Source organism: Nilaparvata lugens, chromosome 1, assembly GCF_014356525.2.
Source record: "Nilaparvata lugens isolate BPH chromosome 1, ASM1435652v1, whole genome shotgun sequence".
In the NCBI taxonomy this organism is placed as follows: domain Eukaryota; kingdom Metazoa; phylum Arthropoda; class Insecta; order Hemiptera; family Delphacidae; genus Nilaparvata; species Nilaparvata lugens.
This window is the reverse complement of record NC_052504.1, coordinates 40,764,998-40,785,757: the sequence shown is the minus strand read 5'-3', so window position 1 is coordinate 40,785,757 and position 20,760 is coordinate 40,764,998. Positions and strand designations below refer to the sequence as shown.

General features: G+C 34.5%; 1 protein-coding gene across 1 annotated transcript in view; it reads right to left on the bottom strand.

Moving 5' to 3' along the window:
* The window catches only part of LOC111056408 (tolloid-like protein 2), a 313,249-nt gene that overhangs the window by 97,869 nt on the left and 194,620 nt on the right, over positions 1 to 20,760 (bottom strand). The window contains exon 3 of the mRNA XM_039434020.1: positions 14,766 to 14,864. Within this exon, the coding sequence (XP_039289954.1) occupies positions 14,766 to 14,856 (91 nt within the window). The 5' untranslated portion in view covers positions 14,857 to 14,864. The remainder of the gene's footprint in view (positions 1 to 14,765; positions 14,865 to 20,760) is intronic.

The following is a 20,760-nucleotide window of genomic DNA, read 5'->3' as shown; positions in this document are numbered from 1 at the left end:
CAAAAGAATAGATCATTTTCTATTTGAAGCATTCAAATTAAATCTATTGAACATGATTTCTTATGACTTAGCATTCACAGATTTAGTTGGGTGAAGCTATTTGAAAAATGTACCTGATTTTTATACCATTCTAGTTCATTGTGATCATTGAAGGGTTGAAGTGATGAGTTAGTTCAAGTGAATTCTAGTACACAAGTGTATTGTGCTTATAATGGGCTCTTCTTTATTTTCTATCGATGTTTTGCTCCAGTAGAGAAAATTTCAAATGTTGGTTTTACATTTTATAAGCTTTATAAATAATATAAATTAACGGTAATATAAATTTGATAAGTCCAGTATTAAATTCATCGATGTTGATTTTCATTGTATCGCTTTGTATCAATGTTATTTGCGATTCATCACTATTCTCTCAAGAATTAGTTCTTTATGAATTTCATGATCTGAAAATTGAAATTCAAATGCTATTTGGATGACGTTCACATTCCACTGGTTTTTTTTTACAATAATTGTTTCGTTGAAGAGTGAGGCAATTCAATCCATTTGGAAGTAAAAGGAAATCACAGTGCGATTTGAATAGTGGATAGTAACTTTGAAATTCAGTTGCTCAATTCATTTTCGGCTTGATACTATCATTTGTAATTATAGTTGATCAGAAATATGCATTGTATATAATGTTTATATTTCAGTTTGACTAATCTTCTATCACAGTCTCGCTTTCATTCATAAACATGATAATCCTAAATACGTTGATTACCTTAAAGATGTAGCTTATCTTACGTCGAACAATGTACAATACAAAAATTTTCACTGAATTACTATTATGATGATCATTGGAATTTCTGCCTGTGATTGAGAAAAAGTCATTTTATGAGCCTTGAAATTCGTACCTAGAAAAAGTTGCATTATTACTAAAAATTTTGTTATTTTTACTATTTATTATAGGTACTGTACATTGATTTTTGTGATTATAGAGATCAACTACTTCATTCTGAATCACGATAAGGATAAACATGGAAATTGTGAGAGGGGAATAGCATCTATAGTTAAATTTACATAGCATCAATTTGAAAGCTCTGATAATGATTGTGAACGGAACTGCAATTCTGGCTTGGTATTGCCTCTTCATGTTCAGTGAGAATAGAAAGCTTCAGAGTAATTCGTTCTCACTATATGTGATAATATTGGTAATATTTGGTAACATTTGTTGATATTTGAACCGAATATGCAACAAATTAATCTACTTTCAGCTTGAAAATTTTCAATTTATCAGGAGTACAGTGTTTCATATAGTATCTCAGGTAGGCCTACCCTTTTATTTTTTTTGTTCACGTGATCTGATGATATTCATCCCCATTATCAAGTGTTTGAATTATAAAGAGTGATGAAACAAGAGAAAACACAAGAAAAGCTATGAAAAGAAATTTTGAATCTTCATTTTTCACAAAATAAGGATAAGATGAAGGAGTTGGACACATAATATATCATGAAACTTCGTTGAAAAACATCAATATCTGAAACTAGAGTTATCAAATTGTGTTAACTCTGACTCGTATGGAGAAGGCACACTTCAAATTAATATAATAAATTATGTGAGCAAACAACGAAATCCTAATTTTTATCATGAGCATGGTTGAATCAAGAAAATTGTAATATTTTTTTAAAGTATTGAAAAGTGAAAATCCATATACAGCGCATGTCAAAACAATAGACAAAATTAATTGTTTCGAGCGCCATAGTGTAAATGAGATGCAATGTAGACAGCAGTATTATTCTGTTTACTATGGTGAAGGGAGTCAGCCGCGTCGGCTGTTTCCCCTTCCACAGCGTCAACTTGAATCGCAAATACATAACAATATACATCAATGGATTTGCAATGAATGTGGCTACAATAATTATTCGTCACATTGTTCTTTAAAATTACTTGCTTCGAAGTTAATTGGAGAAAACAAAAAAATCAAATCGAAAAACCCCTAAATTTTTACATTATATTAGTTTATCAAGGAAACTGTTCGATTAATTGAGGAAATGAATCCAACTAATATTGTAGTCCTTAATTTAACGAATCGAATGACATATGATAGATTTTTTTCCGATTAATGGTTACAGAGATAATTGATTTCCAGTTTGCTGTTTACTATGGCTAAGAGAGTCAGCCGCGCCGTTCCGCTTCGACTGTTTCCCCTTCCACAGCGTCAAATCGAATCGCAAATACATAACAATATACATCAATGAATTTGCAATGAGAGTGGCTACATTAATTATTTGACTCATTTTTCTTTAAAACTACTTGCTTTGAAGTTAACCGAAGAAAACAAAAAAATCAAATCGCAAACCCCTAAATTTTTACATTATATTATTTTATCAAGAAAACTGTTAATTTTATTGAAAAAATGAATATAACTAATATTGTAGTCCATAATGTAACAAATCGAATGGCATATAATAGAACTGTTTCCGATCAATGGGTACAGAGATAATTGATTTTCCGTGATTACCTGCATTTTTCAACTTTGAGGGGGGCTAGGGGGGAAAGCTCCAAGGGGATTTCTTGGGACTTTTGGGAGAATGACCCTCTGGGAGGGTTCTATCGATGGTAAAAGATTCAGCTTTTATTTAATTTTCGGATCGAAAAAACCTTTATTGACTGGGCTATATGTACTTGTACATGATTGGTAGATGATGTCTGTCATGGCATATCATTCAGCTGATGGTGAATAGGATTTATTCTATCCACCAATATACAATTACCAATAGATTGAGGGGTGTTGATTGTTTGTTCAAATCTTACTCCATATCAATAGAGTGGTTTATTATCAATTTCGATTGAATTCTGACTCTTTCTATTATTAAAATTAGTTGATAAAATTCCCAGTACAGTTCATAAATCTCAGATCAGATAACAAAGATTATAAATGAGTATTTGAACAAAAAATAGGTTTTTTGAGCAAATAAGGTATTTGAGCTAATAAGTAATTATTCAGTTGAAATTTCTTTTGTGAAAATGGATTTTGCTGTTTTGCTTTTCTGCGTTGTGTTGTGTTGACTCTGTAAGTGTGTGAGTAGAAGCTATGATACTAAGAATAACAACAATTTTCCTGGAGTATCAGCTTAGTTCATGACCTTTGTTTTTCTGCGTTGTGTAGTGTCGACTCTGTAAGTGTGTGTGTAGAAGTTGTGGTACTGAGAAGATCAACGATTTTCCTGGAGTATCAGTCTGGTTCACGACCTTATAAGGCAAGGAATTTATAGCTGTCAAGGAAAATAGCTGTCACTTGGTGGGAGAATGTATCTAAAATTATAGTTGTACCGTTACTTTCTATTGGCGGAAATTTTTCTAGAAAATAGTGGCTGCCAATCACAGTTGGCGTTGGTTGGGTTCACATCTAGTGAGGCCGTTTGCAGCTGTCCATGGCAAGACGAGAAAAGCGAAGTGCATTCACTCAGCATCTGTCCTCTGTCATAAGCAGTACAAAATGTAGTCTGATCAGAACTTTGTGTTAATCATGGCTCCCATGCCAGCTTTAGGCTTTTTGTTTCTGGCTCTGGAACCTTTTGTTCCAGTAGCATTTTTAGTTTTCTTTGCCTCAGTAGTTGCTTTAATTAAGAAGAGACAGAGTATCAAATTGTCACCTCACAATGGAGATTTTCCTCCTATAACCGCTACTAAAGCGGTGTAAGTACGGGAACATCAAAGTATGGGATCAACGTACGAATCCATCAATTTACGGGTTCATGAACGTGTGTCTTTAAGCCGCTGAGACGCCTCTGAATCGATGGCCGTCCTAGAAGCTTGGGGTATGCTGTCTCCTGTCCATCTGGACGTGTAGAGCTCGATCACCGAGCCTAGATTCAAATTGAAGAAACAGCTATGAGGTAACAACTTTTTTCCAAATTAAACGAACGTCCCAGGAACTCCGGATGTGACAGAATGGGTTTTAATAATTATAGACTTTCAAAAAAGGGAGGGGTGTAAAACGTGCAGAATTAGACTTTTGTTAAATCGTAATTTTGAGATATTATTGGGAATGGATAGATTACTAATTTTATTAACTTTGGTTTGAGTAATAGATTTTCGGTTGTATCTTTACATTGAAATGTTAGGCCATATTTTCTCTGTAAGGATCCAGCTGGGAATTTCAGTTTTCTTTAAATTTATATTTTAATCTACTAAGCTACTAAAGTTGAATTAGTATATGAAATGTTTAAAGGTCCCTTATTGATAAATTAATGTTTTAAAATCATTTTGGTCTTGAAGTTGTAAAGGATCGAATAGAAGTTTCAAGGACCCTAGCCTTTCTAAATTTGTTTTGATGACATATATTTTTTGAATAGTTTTCCAAGGTAGAGTTCCGTGATGTGATTTTTAGGAATATTTGTCTTTGCTGCTTTCATAATAATTATAAAGATAAAGAATGGATATGATTAACATTTGATAATGTTTTGATAGTGTTTTAAAGTTTCCAAGTGTGTTCTAAATTTAATGTTCTAAGAATTTCATGAATTTTATGTGGATCTTTTCTTAAAATATTTATTGTTATTTATGATTAACTTCTGAGACATATCTATGATAATTTTCAATTCTTCTTTTGAAATTAGAGTCCTTTAAGCTTCTTATGATTCAATCTAAAACGTTTTCAATGTAGAGCATACAGAGTAGGTTATTACCGAATTATCTATATCAGAGATAACTTTCTAAATTTAGTAATTTTATTTTCGGTTTTCATGATGTAACTTCATTTTGTTTTATTAATTGTTGAATGTAACTGTAAGAGGTGACAATATAGTTGATATCTTCTCTCTATTTCGTTGTCTCTCTTGTCATTTCTGGATTCCCGTTCTCTAGCACTAGGTATGTTTATCAAGAATCCCTTTTATTAAGTTATATTGTGTGTGCTTCTAAATTCTAAATTCCAAATTAACTTTCCAAATTCATAGCACGGCACAGAATATCGATGAGAGTGGTGGAGCCACTAGGCAGATATGTATGTTACAATATTTACTGGCTTATACACTAATTATTTACATTAAATGACGGTAATGCTAATTATTCAACGAATTTTACAAAGTATAGATAATTAATCAATGAGAATAGAGATTAAATGCAATCAGGATAACGATAATATAAAATTGTAATGTAACTTCATAAATCGGCGGTGTTTCAACAAATAATTGTCGATTCTTTAAGAAGGATATGAAATAATATCCTTCCCATCAACACACGACCGGGTTGTGATGGAATAGAGCTGTTGGGAATATTATAACATGTGAGTATGTGTTTTGAATCATAGAAATGGTATGAATGAATAAGATGGATGATATTAGAATGAGTAATAGTGAATACAATATTGCATTAATTTTTCAAAATAGATAAATGGAACAAACGTTATAGGGTGTGATTTAATTGAAATTTTAGAAATTGATTGAGTAATAATTACGATATACAATAATGAAGAACAGAAAATGGTGAGATGAGATGATGAATATGTATTATGTAAGATGGATGAATGAATGGAATGAAGAATGGAAAGGAAGGGAGATTACAATATTTGTCATGCAGTGCTCTAGGGTTGGACAGACTCAGTTATTTTCTCTATAAGATATTTTTTCAAAGACAAGATAAAGCCCGCTCGGCTCTTAATGCATCTAATAGAGTTGGGAAGTTTATTCCATTCACGACAAGCACTGACAAGGAACGATTTATAATAGATAGTTGTTCGGTGATTAGGTGTTCTAAGAGTATTAGCACCAGTTCTAGTATGGGAAGCATCTATCCTCCTACCATCGGAAACAAATTTAAAATCATTTTTGAAATAATTAGGATTGCCATATTTTAAAGTATCTCTAACAAGTTTGATTATTCTGAAACGTCTCTGATCGGGAAGCTTCAGGGTAGAACTAGCATTGTGTGCTGGGGGATATGTTCATGGCGTTCAAGAGAGTAAACAAAACATAGACAATAATCTTGGCAGCGCTGCATTTTATCATTGAGTGTTACTTGCCATTGAGGACAGAGTTGCAGTACGTGAACTGTGGAAAAATCAGAGATTGGACCAGTAATAATCGTATACTTCTAGGAAGGACATCTTGACTTGTTCTGACCAGTCGAGGTTTTTATCCATAATGATGCCTTTTACTAGGCTTTTTACTGAGCTGCAGTAAAAAGAGAATCAAATTACCATCAACAGTTATTTTATGTATCGAGTTGAAGTCGATATCGTTTACTGAACGTGAGTAACCAATAATTATGAGTTGTGTTTTGGTTGGGTTGAGTCTGAGGCCGTTTCGTCTTGTCCATTCCACTATCGAACTTATGTCTTGATTCATTTTTTGAACGGTTTCAGTTAGTTTAGTGATAGGACAACTTGCATAAATTTGAAGGTCAACTGCATATGTATGGAAACTGGATAATTTTATAGAAGAGGGCAGGTCATTTTCATACAGAGTGAAAAGGAGAGGACCTGAAGTTTAACCTTGAGGAACACCATATGAAACATTCAACAAATTCGATCTGTTCTCTCCAAGAGAGACACATTGTTTCCTATCTGTAAGATATGAATTAAACCAAACTATAGATTGATGACTAAGACCAAGAATAGCTCATTTTTACTTTCCTTGCCCTATTACCATAGGTAAGGAAAGTATTGCTTTCCAAAAAAATTAAGGTACCCTAATTTCAAGTTTTCTATACGTTTTAAGGTCCCCTGAGTCCATAAACATGATTTTTGGGTGTTGGTCTGTGTGTGTGTTTGTGTATGTGTGTATGTCTGTGAACACGATAACTCCATTCCTAATCAACCGATTGACTTGAAATTCTAAACTTAAGGTCCTTATACCATGAGGATCCGACAATGAGAAATTCAATAGAATTGAATTCAAAATGGCGGAAAAAATGGCGGATAATTACTAAAAAACCATGTTTTTCACGGTTTTCTTGAAAACGGCTCTAACGATTTTCTTCAAATTTTGTCAGCCCCAGTGGCATTGCTATGAATATGCTGGATTGCTTTGAAAGCTTCTAATTCTGAAATTGGATGGAAATGGAATTGATCTTCTAATGGTATGTTGAGGTTTGTTACGCGTTCATTAGGTCATTGTAATGATTTCTTATTGCTGACTCATCACGTTGATTTGAATGTGAAATGAAATGATTGTTTATATCGTCTAGAGGTAAGTCAATTTGGATTTGGGATTTCTGTTTGCCAAGAACGAATTCTTTTATACCACGCCAAAGTGATGAAGAGTCTTACTTGTTGTCAGTCATGAATGAATCCAGGTACCTGATCTTTGAGTTACGTAATTGTTGTTTTACTTTATTTATAAGGCTCCTATACTCAATTAGACTGTCTAAGTCGAATGTCTTCCTAAATTTCCGGTGAGCTTTGACTCTTCTGCCCATCATTTTCAGTATGTCGTCAGTCATCCACGGTACACGTCATTTTTTATTTATTCTCCGAGTAACATGAGGCGCATGTTTGTCATAATTATGCGTATAATGTTTGTCATATTCAAGAGTCAAATTTTCAAAAGTCTCTACCACTCCATCAACAGAATTGTAGTTGAGGCTTCAATGTGATTCCATGGAGTCTGAGCTACATCAGTCAAAAAAACGGGTTCATTGAAATGTTTAAAGTCTCTAGAAGTTATGAATTTCTGTGCTGTTTTTGGTGGCTTTTGATAGAGCACACATTAAATCAGGTCATGCCCAGAAATAGCTGGGACTGATATTTGTCCTGTTTGAACAACCTCGATGGGATCACTAACTATGAGAAAATCAATGAAAGTGTCAGATTCATTTGTATGGTGAGTTGGGTCGAGTGGTAGAATAGTCAAGTTGAGGCACTGACATATGTTAGTGACCTGATAATAGTCAAAGTTGCGATTAGTCATGTTGAGGTCAGTGTTCATATCACCCATAACAAGGACATGGTTATAAGATGGCATAAGAGAAAGCAATGCATTTTCGAAGTCAGTAAAATGACCGATTTTCGGGGGACGATAGCAAATCCCAACAAGTTATCTATTAGATCTGGACAAAGATAATTCAAGGAACATGAATTCTGATCTAGCAGAGTATACTGGCTCAGATGTGAGTAATATTTTAGTTTTTATACCGTCTTTGACATACACTGCTACGCCCCCACAAGCTTTATTCAACCTATCATTACGGAAAAGATTATACCCAGGCAGTGCAACTAGCTAGGTTTCAAGAATGATTCTGAAATACCTATTATAATGAAGTCCTGAAAACGAATGATTGCTCTGAGTTCGTCGATGTGACAACTGAGGAACTGGACAAACAAAGGGCAGAGCATGACAGAAAGGATGAAGTTTAAACATGAATTAAAACTAAAATTATATCTAGGTGACATAGAAGTCATTTTCCATTTGGTGAGTGAGTGCATAATGGATGCATCGTCAGTTCGACTCTTGTCAAAATTCATTAAAACTAATCACACAGTTCGATTGACCTTATTTATAAAACGGTGATGAGCTTCAAAGGGTGAGCCTAGTCCGTACAGAAGTATGATGCAACCTCTTCATGGATATAGGGAATGTCACGGTGATGTATGGTGTTGGGAAAATCAGCAAGAACTCAGAGGTTTCTCCTGTAACAACGAAAAAAGAGAGCAGAGACAGCAGAAGCAACAGGTATTTTTCCATTATTGAAAAAATCGTCAATGTCGTCAATACAAATATATAAATATTATTTCAATATAAACATAGTGGTACCAACAATACTAACGCCCCCTTCAACCATTATTGGTTGATTGAGAGTAATCACTTGCTTTTGCTTTGTGTACCAGTTGTTTTTTAGTGCGGAAGAAGAAAAAAATTATATCAGAATAAATAACTGAAATTGATGAGGATAAACTATAATACAGTGACATGTACATGATTGAAATTATTTACTTCAAAAGCTTTTGAGTTATAGGAAGAGAAGAAATAAATTGATACAAGAAATGGCTGAGACAGAAGAATGAATCATAGGTCATCACTGGTTGATTAAACGGTGGGATAGTGCTGTGCAGATTTTTTTATGAATGAGGATCGGATACATGAATAACTGTTTTGGTAAAATATTATACTTGATGAGAAGCAGAATAATTCATTTCCAGCTTTCGTTAGATGACATGTGAAGCATAATGTTTTTAGTTGATATACTATAGTACAATACTATGAGATAATTATGGTTGCTCAGTTACATAATATTGTGTACGAGTGCTGTCGGTTGCAATTGCATATATTGAAAATCAGATTCTTCATTATGATACACTATAATAATGACTCGATATTACCAATCAATCAAATGTAGATTCTCGTTTTAATAAATGTAGAAAAGAAAAAGAACTGCCATTGAAATTTATTTACAGCTTGATCACTGAAATTTGAACTACTAACTGAGAATTTATTTTGGATCAAGTATAGCCGATGATGCAGGAGACAAAGTTCTGTCCCTAATCTCACTCCAGCCATAATTATACAAACAAGAATTACGGAAATATGGGTAAGGAACGTATTTTTTGTTCATAAAACAAACCGATAATAAATTGTAAATTAACACTTTGCAGAACTAGAATGCGATAAAACTAAACAAAACAAATACTTTGATATGTAAAGTAAAATGAAGAGAGAGTGATGAGTGAGTGTGTGAGAGAGAGAACCGGTTAATGTGACGTGTTTCATGCTGCTATAAAGAATATTTAACTTCACGTGATCCACAGAAAGATCTAGTAAGAGAATTGAAGGAGAGGGACTTACGAACAAGACTAAACTGAACAAAATACCAACATGTTGAGTAAAATAGACAAAGAAAGAAATGGTTCATTTATATTTTCAGCTACTGCGAACGTTACTTAGTTTCAGTCTCACTTTAAAAACAGAGTGTAGTAGGTGACTGGAGTGAGTAGGCCTACTGTCTTAAGTGTATTCATCATAATACGCTACATCATCAGTCATACAATGACCATTATAACAATTTGTATTACTTATAATAAGGTGCATCATAGATCTGCTCAGACGACTAGTTTAGAAAATTGTTTAGTGGCTCACCTTTATCTTGTGCATCCTCTCGATGGTGTGCACTCTCTTGGTGTCCCCGTACTTGGTTGCCACCTTGATCCGTCCGTCAACGCTCCACACGTTGCGATGGCCGTGAAGGTCAGCTGCCGCGTTCAGGATCTTCCACCTCTCCGACGTCAGGTCCTCCCGAATCGTGATTCCGGACCCCTTCAGCTTGCGTTTGGCGTCGAAAACCATCCGTCTCGTCCTGTAGCTGATGAAGCGGAGGACGATCGGGCGGTCCTTCGGCTTGGGCTGTCCCTGCTGGTGAGGCTGACGCTTTCCTACTCACAAATCCTCTCGTTCAGCCGCAGATTTTCCTGTTTCAGGGCCTCAAACTCCCGAAACACTGCTTCCATTGCAGGACTCACTGCCTCCTTAACAGCTTCTTCCAGTTGTTCCTTCATAACTGAAAGGAACTCGTTGGACAATGGCAGCACACCAGAAATAGATTGGCCATGCGGTTGGGTCGGCGGAGTGGAAGTAATCCGTGCCTGCGGAGTGCTGTTGCGTTGAGCCGTTGATGTGTAGGCATTGTTTCGGCGCCTGGTTTTTACCATGACGTACGAAGGTTGCTGACGGTTACAGTGAATTCGAAGACAAGAAACTTCTTTCGACAATAATGAAAAAACGGATTGAGCTATTCAAAAAGTAATTCACTTCTGAAAAGAGCATGGAAAAATGAATATAAAAATGTATAATTGAAACCAACTCGAACTGTTGAACCCTACGATATTTATACTTTTGTACGGAGCCGAACTGCAGCACGTGTTCACTCACTCGACATTAGAGGAGAGAGAGGGACGTGTGTCAAATGCATGTCTGGTTCCACAAGGAATGAAATATGGATGGAGAGAGAACAAATGATCACAATTAATACTAGATAAGATACCGTATAAGCTGCTGGATTGCGAAGATTGAAAAAAATGAACATTTTGATCACAATGTGAATAGTTACTTGATCCTATGTTACCCAAAAAATTTTTCCAGTGTTGGTGAAATGGATATTGTGGTAAATATTCAACTCTGTTATTCAGTAAATTTCGTGTGAAATTACAGAGGAGTCTCTCTCCTTGATTGTACCTATAAACGTATTCAAAATCGTATCAAAGATCAACTGGAGAAAGAAATTGAAGAATATCAGGGTGAATTTCTGCCATGGAGGGGTTGCCCAGAATAGATCATAATCATGAAACTAATAATTGAATATTATAAAGAGAGACAACGAAAGCCGCCTTCTTCATAAACTGAAAATCTTAGCTCCTGAGGATTAAAAAATTAAAAAGATATGAATAAGCTCCAAATCTCAACATATATTTTCAAAGCCGTTGAGATTTAAATCTCAACAGAGATTTGTCCGGATTTGATATTTGAAGTCTAAGTCCTGAAACTGTCAGAAGCTGGAAACAAGGCTTCAACAGTGGGAACCTACCGACGACAGGCGATGATGATTTTTGATGAGGAGTGTCGCAGGAGGTCGGAGAGATTGAAGGATTACTGGAGATAAATACGAATAGAGGAGCTCCAAGGCAATAATCATAAACAATATTTTTCAATTTTTTGAGCTTATAGTCCAATGCAGCTTTGGAAAAATGTGATAGTTTGTAAATTTGCGCGATAACAGTGTTATTATTTTCACGCTCATTTAATCATCTTTTCAAGTTTCATGATCCTCGTTGATTGGAAATTCAATGATAAATAGCATATAGTTTCTCATATAATTTATTTATTTATTTATTTATAATGGAAATATTGACCGAGAGAATATTTTTCAACTATAGTTGGATCACGAGCAACGAATGACCGTGAAAACAAGACTTGTCCTCTCAACCACATCCAACGAATTTGAAGAATATTATTTCAGGTTTAGAGACTATTAACAGACTATTGATCAGTACTGATCGTTTAGCGATTATTTGCAGGTTTAGGGGAGATGGATTATTCAGACCTCCATTAACAGCCCAGCTGATGCGACCCACTGAAACAGATTGACATGATTTTGTCAAAGACATTTTCGCACGGCTAAAGTCGAAGGGAAGGAAGCACGATCAAGCTTTCAGCTCGTCTGTTGAGATGCGTGGAAACATGGAAACTGTCTGCTGATTAATATTTGATGGCTTTGCACTTAGCTTCACGCCACTCAGTCTCTGTCATTCACTGTCAAACTGAAATCTGTTTTGTAGGCCCACATTCCAATCGATATCATTCTATACATAGAAAGGGGTCGACGATCATCGCTTTCTATAAGGTCAAGTTTGAACTTAATCCCATGTTACCCACAAGTTTGTTTTAGTGTTAGTGAAAAGGATATTATGGTAGATATTCAACTATGTCATTCAGTAGATTTCATGTAAAATTCGTCAACAAATACAATAACTAGTGAGCCACTGGAGAACTCGCTTCTGACAGTCTGTCAGCTATTAAAAGCAGTGGAAAGTCGAAAAAAGCCAGCTTACAGAAAATATACATTACAATATAGCAATAGCAAGTTTGATTCGAGTTCTCAAAGTCTTCCTTTCAATGAGAGAAGTTCACTATTTATTCAAGTATCTCTGTATGTGCATCAGACGTCCACTTGTGGCATAGGACCTTGTAGTACTGAAGTTCGAAGTCGAGTCCAACCTTGGAGTCTCCAATTGTTATATTATGTATTGCAATGATAACTGCAAAATATAATTGGTGGCCTCAGAAACTGATCCAAATCATTAGAAAGAAATTTTTAGTGATGCTGATTTACAATGTGAGTAAACCTACATCATACTGGTGTAAATATAATTATGAACCCATTGGATTTGCTAACTCTGTTGAGAAGTCTGATTTGCTTGGCTTACATCTGAACCAATTGTATGAAGATTGCTCACTGTTGTGACCATTTTATCTTCACCTGTAACCCATTGCACGTTCTAACGTTATTAAAAAATAAAAAAATTCAAAAACAAAATTTTTATGATAACATTCAATAATACATTCTATTTTCTCTAAATTTCATTATTTGCTGTTGTGAGTTCTGAACTATTGAGGTTTTTTTATTTTTGCAGAGCTTAAATTATATTTTCCCTTTAACAAATAATAAGGTCTCATTATAAAAGTTTTTTCTATGAACCATTATGCTTATTTGTGTACCGCAAGTTATATATGATCGACGTATTTAAGAATTTCCCTGAAACTTAACATAAAACAACCATATTATTGTTATTTCCTAAGAAGATCCACAGCATTGTGAATTCGTAGAATTCTCTCAATATTATTTGGACTAGCAGAGGAGGTATAACAGAGTTATCAAACGATTCTAAGAAAAATATTGTCGCGTCCATCGGGAATGATGAGCAATTCAAATCGGGAATGATAATGGGATCAGAACTTCGAACACTAGAGCTTCCGTGTTGAGAGATGTTGTGTGTAGATCAGATAATCCTAGGCTGAGCGCCTTATTTCAAATTTTCTAATAACCTCACTTTGAATAAATTCCTTTTAAAAATGATTTAACATGAGCTCGGAAGGAGCTCACTCTTCCATGGAGAAGATGTGAACTTCCTGTGGGAAACTTGTGCATCCTGAGGCCAGTTTCATAAAGGTGCGTACAGATTTACGCACCGCGAACAATACGAAAAGTATCTAGTCTGTTGAAATTCACAAGTGAATATGTAACTTGTGACTCTTAAGTTGCGTACAGATATACGCACCGCTAACATGAGCAGTACACTTTTAATCAGCTGATGCCAAGCTGATATCTGTATCTTATCGTTTCTGTAAAAATACAGATATAATCAGCTGAATAAAGGTGAATTGCTCATGTTAGCGGCGCATATATCTGTAAGCAACTTAAGAGTCACAAGTTACATATTCACTTGTGAATTTCAACAGACTAGATACTTTTCGTTGGCCAAAAAATTGTCTCTATCTTTTGCATTTTTTGAGAAATTACAGGATTAAGAGTGGATGAGTAGAATATCATTAGAAATCGCGAATGAGCTGTCAGCTAGATTGAAAAATGCATATTATTTGCTGAGTTGAAGGAAAATTGCTGATAAAAATCACTTGAAAGTAATGTAAATCATTCACTTGATCAAGCTGCTCTCCCTCTCTTCAATGATTGTGATTATCATTACCGAAGATAGAAGTGACATTATTTCAAAATTGTAGATGGTTCTACATATATCATATCCTTTGAAACATTGAGAGATGTTCATCTATATAATATAATGAAGGAAAGAATCTGTACACATGTACGGAATAGGAAATTCACGAATGACGCATCACACGTCAGAACTATTGAACTGATTATCTTGCAGTTTCACATGATGATTCTGAATTCACCTATGATGGCCATAGGCCTTTTTTCATTGTTATTGATCAATCAATTCACATTCAATATTTAAAACAAATTTATTTATTCTATTCAATTTTTTTTTCAAAATTTTCACATCTTATAAAGATTATTCACGTAATCCAGATGATAACAAGACTGTCTAAAAGTATTTCCTGATCATTTCTCCTCACCAGCGCAATAATTTGATAACAAGAGCTGATTCATATCAAAATATCCTAAGCTTTTCTGTTAGTTCATAAAATGTTCAAAGTAATTCTCGACTTAATTTGTATCGATGCATGTCAAACAAGATAACTGAAATAAATGAATTCAACAGAAATAAATAGGAAAATCTATGTGATAAATAGTCTCATCTTGATGGTAATAGCTTACTCACCTGAAGTAACTCGCAGTGCAATAGAGAGTATGCATAACGGGAACAACAGAACCAGACTTCTAGCTGGGTTGTGCCGGAGTGCTGGGGCCATACTGTGTCCTAAAACAAATAAAAACATTATGTTAATCTTCGAGTGAAAACAATTTGAAAGGAAATCTTGAAGACCTCACCCCATCGGACTGAACTCCACTCGAGACACTCAACAATATTATAGGCCTAATAAATATTATAGTTGAACGAGCGTTAGCGAAGTTCTCACTTTTGACTTACTAGAGCCCAAAGTTGTTTTCCGTCTGTATGTTCGACAACAACTTAAGAGAGAATTGATCAATTGGCTTCTAATTTTGAACACAAATTCTTCAAGCCTTTTTACAGGTCAAGTTCGTTGGATAACAAAACTGACTCACTCCTTCGTCCTTTTTCAAGATATCAAAATAACATTGGAAGTGAATGAGAAAAAAATTGTTTTGTTTTATCATTTATCAGTCTGGCTGGAGTTATTTGCATGCTATTTCTGTATTTTTTCCATTCATTTAAATAAGCTGATGCTATTATTTGGCAGTTGCCACCCAGACTGTCAGACAGACTTTATGCGCTGACACATGATTTCAGCTGAATAATACACAACATTGAATTTATTAAGTTCATAAATTCACATTAAGTCCTATATCAACTCGCTTCCGTTAACGACTGTCTGCCTATCTGTAACATACACGTAATTAATAATACTTCTTGTGATAGCAGTTGCTATGACCAAATTTTCTTTTTTCAAAGTGTTAAGATGTGAGTAGAAGTTACTATTAGTGTTCACTAACACTTGATTATTCAATGTATAGGTACCGTACTCATTCATTTCATTTTTGTATAATTTATTAGTACCTTCAAATGTTGAGATCATTGAAACGGTTCGAGATATCGATGTTCGGGATTCACCATTAATTTTCCTTCGAAATTCTGTATCGAAATCATGTATCACATGACCACCTTCCCATTTGGAAAGATGAAGTTGGATTCGAATTGAAGCTGGATTCGAAATGAAGTTGGATCCATATGACGGTTAAGACGGATCCAAGATGGCTGACAAAAGTTTTAAAGCTACAGGAAGTTTAATTTCAATTGGAATAGGTTTCTCATGGAACCTACCACTCGTAAACCTCTTCGTCTTCGATCACTACAGCATTTATGTTATGAATTACTTTTATTAATTCAACCACAGTAGTTGTGAACACGTTTGATTGAAGATAGCTCGACAAAATTAGAATCGTAGGTCTGGCCAGGAAACACAACCTATCATACTCGTAAAATATATATTTGGCTGTTTCCATAATAATTCTCACCAACTCTGTATAATTATAAGTTGCGGATCTCAGAGATATGATTGCAATACTGAGAGTAGTTGAGGGAAATTCCACCCTTTATATGAGGAAGGATTCAGACTTGGTTCTTTACTTCTATCCTAGAGCTTATTCAGTGAACTAGAGTTGTTTGCAAAGATTGACAATTACAATGAAGGTCAAAAATTGCAACCCATCACTTTGCAATGAATTCAAAACGTTATCTTCACAGACAAAAATATATGGCTAGAAATGCACTCTTTGAGAGATTACATTTTTAGTTAATCAACGTGAACAGTCGTATAATCGCTGTCAAAACAATATTCCTTCAATAATGAAAGTACATATATCTGAAATCACATAGTCTATTTGAAAGTCAAAATCAGTATGTATTTGATAAAAAATTAAAAATTGTCAAACCTCATGGTTTATTTCTGTATCTAAATTGGAGAATCGTCGTCTCATTATGAGTTGTAGCCATGGAGTTATGGACTAGCTCCTTATTGGAGTTGGAAGCCATGATTGCAAAAGGGAGCAGTTGAGGGAAATTCCACCCCTAAAGCTGAGCATTGCGCGCCATCTCTTGACAACAGTGTGAACTACTGATAAGCGAACTTCCGATTTCAGCCGACAGATCTCGCTAGCAGCAGGACACACCTTGTTTAAACTGCTCATCATACTCCCACACCGCTCTACAACACATCATACTTTTTTGAGCAGTTGATACTAGGCAAAAAAAGGAAACAATGTGGGTATTATTGAGGGAAAAAATGAAGGACTCACTGAGTGTGAGATGATCTGGAACGTTTTTATACAATTGACAAGTTTATAGAAAAATGGGAAAGGTAGAGTGATGAAAATAATGGCAATAGAGAGGCAAATTATGATAGTATAATTTCTTATAGAATTAATCATACCATTTATCAAAAGAAAAAAAACGGGTTCATCCCATAATCAAGCTCTTATCAAGTGTCCAAAACAATAATTATTAAGAATTAATAGAATAGTACTATAATAGTACGGTTTTTCACGATGCAAACATCAATGATTTAGAGATTTTTGATAAATCAAATCAATCATAAATAGAGGAAAATAGTTTCCATGACCATATGGTAAATAATCATTGGAATATGAATATTAATATGGAGTTGAGACAAACAAACAAAGATTGAAATCAGCCTCCATTAACTGGATATCCCATAAGCTAATGTCTAAATTCCTAGTCCATAAACCTGAAAATTTGAATAATGCTTCACCACTCCCACTGCCAAAAACCAAAAAATACCTCGATGGAAGTGCCTTCTCTATTGTTGAAGATAAAAATGTCTGGAAAAGCTCCATAATGTTCAATACAAATTCTTCGTATCTATATAATAAGAGAGAGTAGGGTTGTGTTCTTTTGTTCGCATCAAAACTTGTGGATTGCAAACTGGTAAAACGGGAATGATTTAGATCTCCAAATTTTGCACTAAGATTCTAAAAATATCAATCTCGTGCACCTGGGAGCTTTGAACTTGAATTTAATCAAATAATATATTACAGAGTGGGTGAAAAGTCCGAGAACGGCTTAATATATCATAAGGTGCGTACAGATATACGCGCCGCGAACATGAACAATTCACTTTTAATCACCTGATGCCAAGCTTTTTATATCTGTATCTTACCGTTTCTGTAAAAATACAGATATAGTCAGCTGATTAAAAGTGAATTGCTCATGTTCGCGGCGCTTATATCTGTACGCACCTATACACAAAGGTAATTTGATGGTGGGTGTCAAAGAGATATAGACCCACAATGCCTATGCCTTCCCAATGATAGCTCTTACTTGAAATTGAAGGCCGCCATTGGGGAATTTTAGCACGAGATATTATATCTATATATTTGTAATATCATAGATTACAAAGGCATTGGTATATAATAATCTTATAGGTTGCCCCCTCAATGGCCGATTTCAATCCCAAGTACGACACTAGCGCTGGATGTGAGTCTATGCATCTTTAAGGTCTTTGGTGGGTGTGATTGGGGATCCCACTAAAATTGAAAATACTACTTTACTATGACATCAAAAATCTGGTCCGCCATCTTGGATCCGCCATTTTGAATCCGGAATTTCAAGGCAATTTCACGAAATCTCGAACCCTTTGGAAGATTTATTTTTGAAATTCCGTATTGAAATCATGTATCGCATGACCACCTTCATTTAAAAAAACAAAGTTGCATTCAATATGGCAGACCAGATTTCGAAGTCATAGTAAAGTAGTATTTTCAATTTTAGTAGGAACCCCAATCACACCCACCGTCAAATTACGTTTGAGTATGAGATATTAAGCAAACTTTTCACCCACTCTGTATGTAAAATTTTTCAAACAGTGTAAATGAATGGACATGGGTTTCATGCTGCATTATTGTAATTTATAAGAAAAGCATTATCACAATAAAATTAGTACCGTCATGATTTATATTCTTCAGTTATAATGTACTATTAGACACAAATTAGGAGTGAAAGGAATTTGTAGGTATTTTGTTTGGAATTGCGGAAGCAAAAAGGCTGCCTGATTCAAATTGAGGAGGATCTAATCGATTCTAAAATTGTTGTATTGAAAAAATCAATATAATTCGAGTTTTTCAAGTATTATGTCTTCTTCAGTAGTTATCTATACTACATTAAAGGAAAGAACTGGCTTATACACGTACGGAATAGGAAAATTATGTTTGACGCATCATCACGTCTGAACTACTCAACTGACTAACTTGAAATTTTGCATATAGATTCTTAATTAACCGAGGATAGTTAGAGGTCTATTTTCAATTCTTCAAAATTTCATTACGGCAAGTTTTCAGTTTGTCATGCTTCCAGTTGTATAGAAACAGTTGAACATTTCTTTCAAAAGGGCGATTAGATAATAGGTATGATTGGAGATCCTATTCGGATAAAATTACCTAACTGATTCTCTGTCGCATCAAAATTCTGGTCCGCCATCTTGAAACCGCCATTTTAAATTCAACTTCATTTTTTCAAATTGGGAGACTATGATACATGTCATATAATACATGATTTCAATATAGAATTTCAAGAGGAAATGAATGGTGAAAGTTATTGTCATTCAAAGATACTGATAAATCATTCATCTATAATATAATAATGGAAAGAACTGGCTTATACACGTAGCGGAATAAGAAAATTATGTTTGACGCCTTTTTAAATTTTCAAATTACAAGTCAATCATCACGACTGAATTAATGGACTGATTGACTTGAAATATTGCATGAAGATTCTTTATCGAGAATGACTATAGGCCTATTCTCAATTTTCCAATATTTTATCACGTCAAGTTTTCAGTGTGTAAAGTTTTAAAATAGACCCTTGCGAAGCACGGGTTACCTGCTAGTAGATTAATAACGTAGAATAAATATCATCACAGTGCTGAAATTGAGAAATTGATATGTTGTCAAGAATACCTAATCACTCTATCTATGCAAAATCAATATAAAGTTCAAGAGGCAAGTTAATGATTGTGTTGGAATTTCAATTTCAAATGATTTGATCTTCGATAACTATTGACAACAAATCATGAATTATTGGATTCCTCGTAATATTCTTATTAGAACAAATAGAACTAATCTGGAAGATTAGACGAGTTTGAATTAGCAAGGTTGATGGAGAAATGAGGTTTGAACTCAAGTTACTTCCATTCAGACGAGAAGTCATCGTATTGGGGATGAATTAATACAAATATAGAAACCATATCAACTGTAGTTACCTGATAATGCTCTGTAATACTCTATAAGTTGAGATGCTCATATCATTCGTCAAATATGATAAGAAACAAAAGTTTATAACAAAGATTAGATTTCGGGGCTCAGTAAGTATGATACACATTGAGCCACAATGAATGAGAATAAGAAATCGGGAGAGATTTGCCTAGGGGTTTTTAAGATTGAACTAGCTGTGAAGTATATAGAACTTGCGATGGACTTGAGCTCTTCATCCTTCAATATTCCTGTATACACTTGTTACACTTGTTTTATCTACCTATCCTAAGTAGGTATATAATCGTAGTTATCTACATGCTAAGTAGTCTTTTTGAAAAGTAGACCTGAGCTGATATAAAGAATTATATGCTTGCGAAGACTGAATGGAAGTAAATCAAGTTTAACGGGGAATAAGAACTTCATTAGAGAGAGGTAATAGATATTAGAGAGATAAGAGATGGTGTCAACCAGCATGATACCTTGCAAGATATTCATAATAGTTACAAGTCGATTGAGATGATTGGAGAAATAAATTTTGACATTATCAAATTGAACAACATTGGTTTATCAACAATGATTGAACATGATCCAATTGAATTACAATTTTAGAATAAAAATAATAATACTCAACAATAAAGTTACTGGCTCCCCTGTGCTGAGTGTAGTAGAATCCATCTATTCTAACCTGTTATGAATAGTCTTGGAGGAGAGGGAGGGAGTCTGTCGCAATGGTTCAGGTTTCTTTGATATGTAAAGTTTTAAACTCAATTTATATTCAATGAGCTGGGAGACTATGATCAAACTACAAACTCTCTGAAGGCAACCGAAACCCACTCTCTCAACTCTTTTTCATTATCAACTTTAATCCATATTGAAATTTCTCATCACATGTCTCCATCAATATTCAT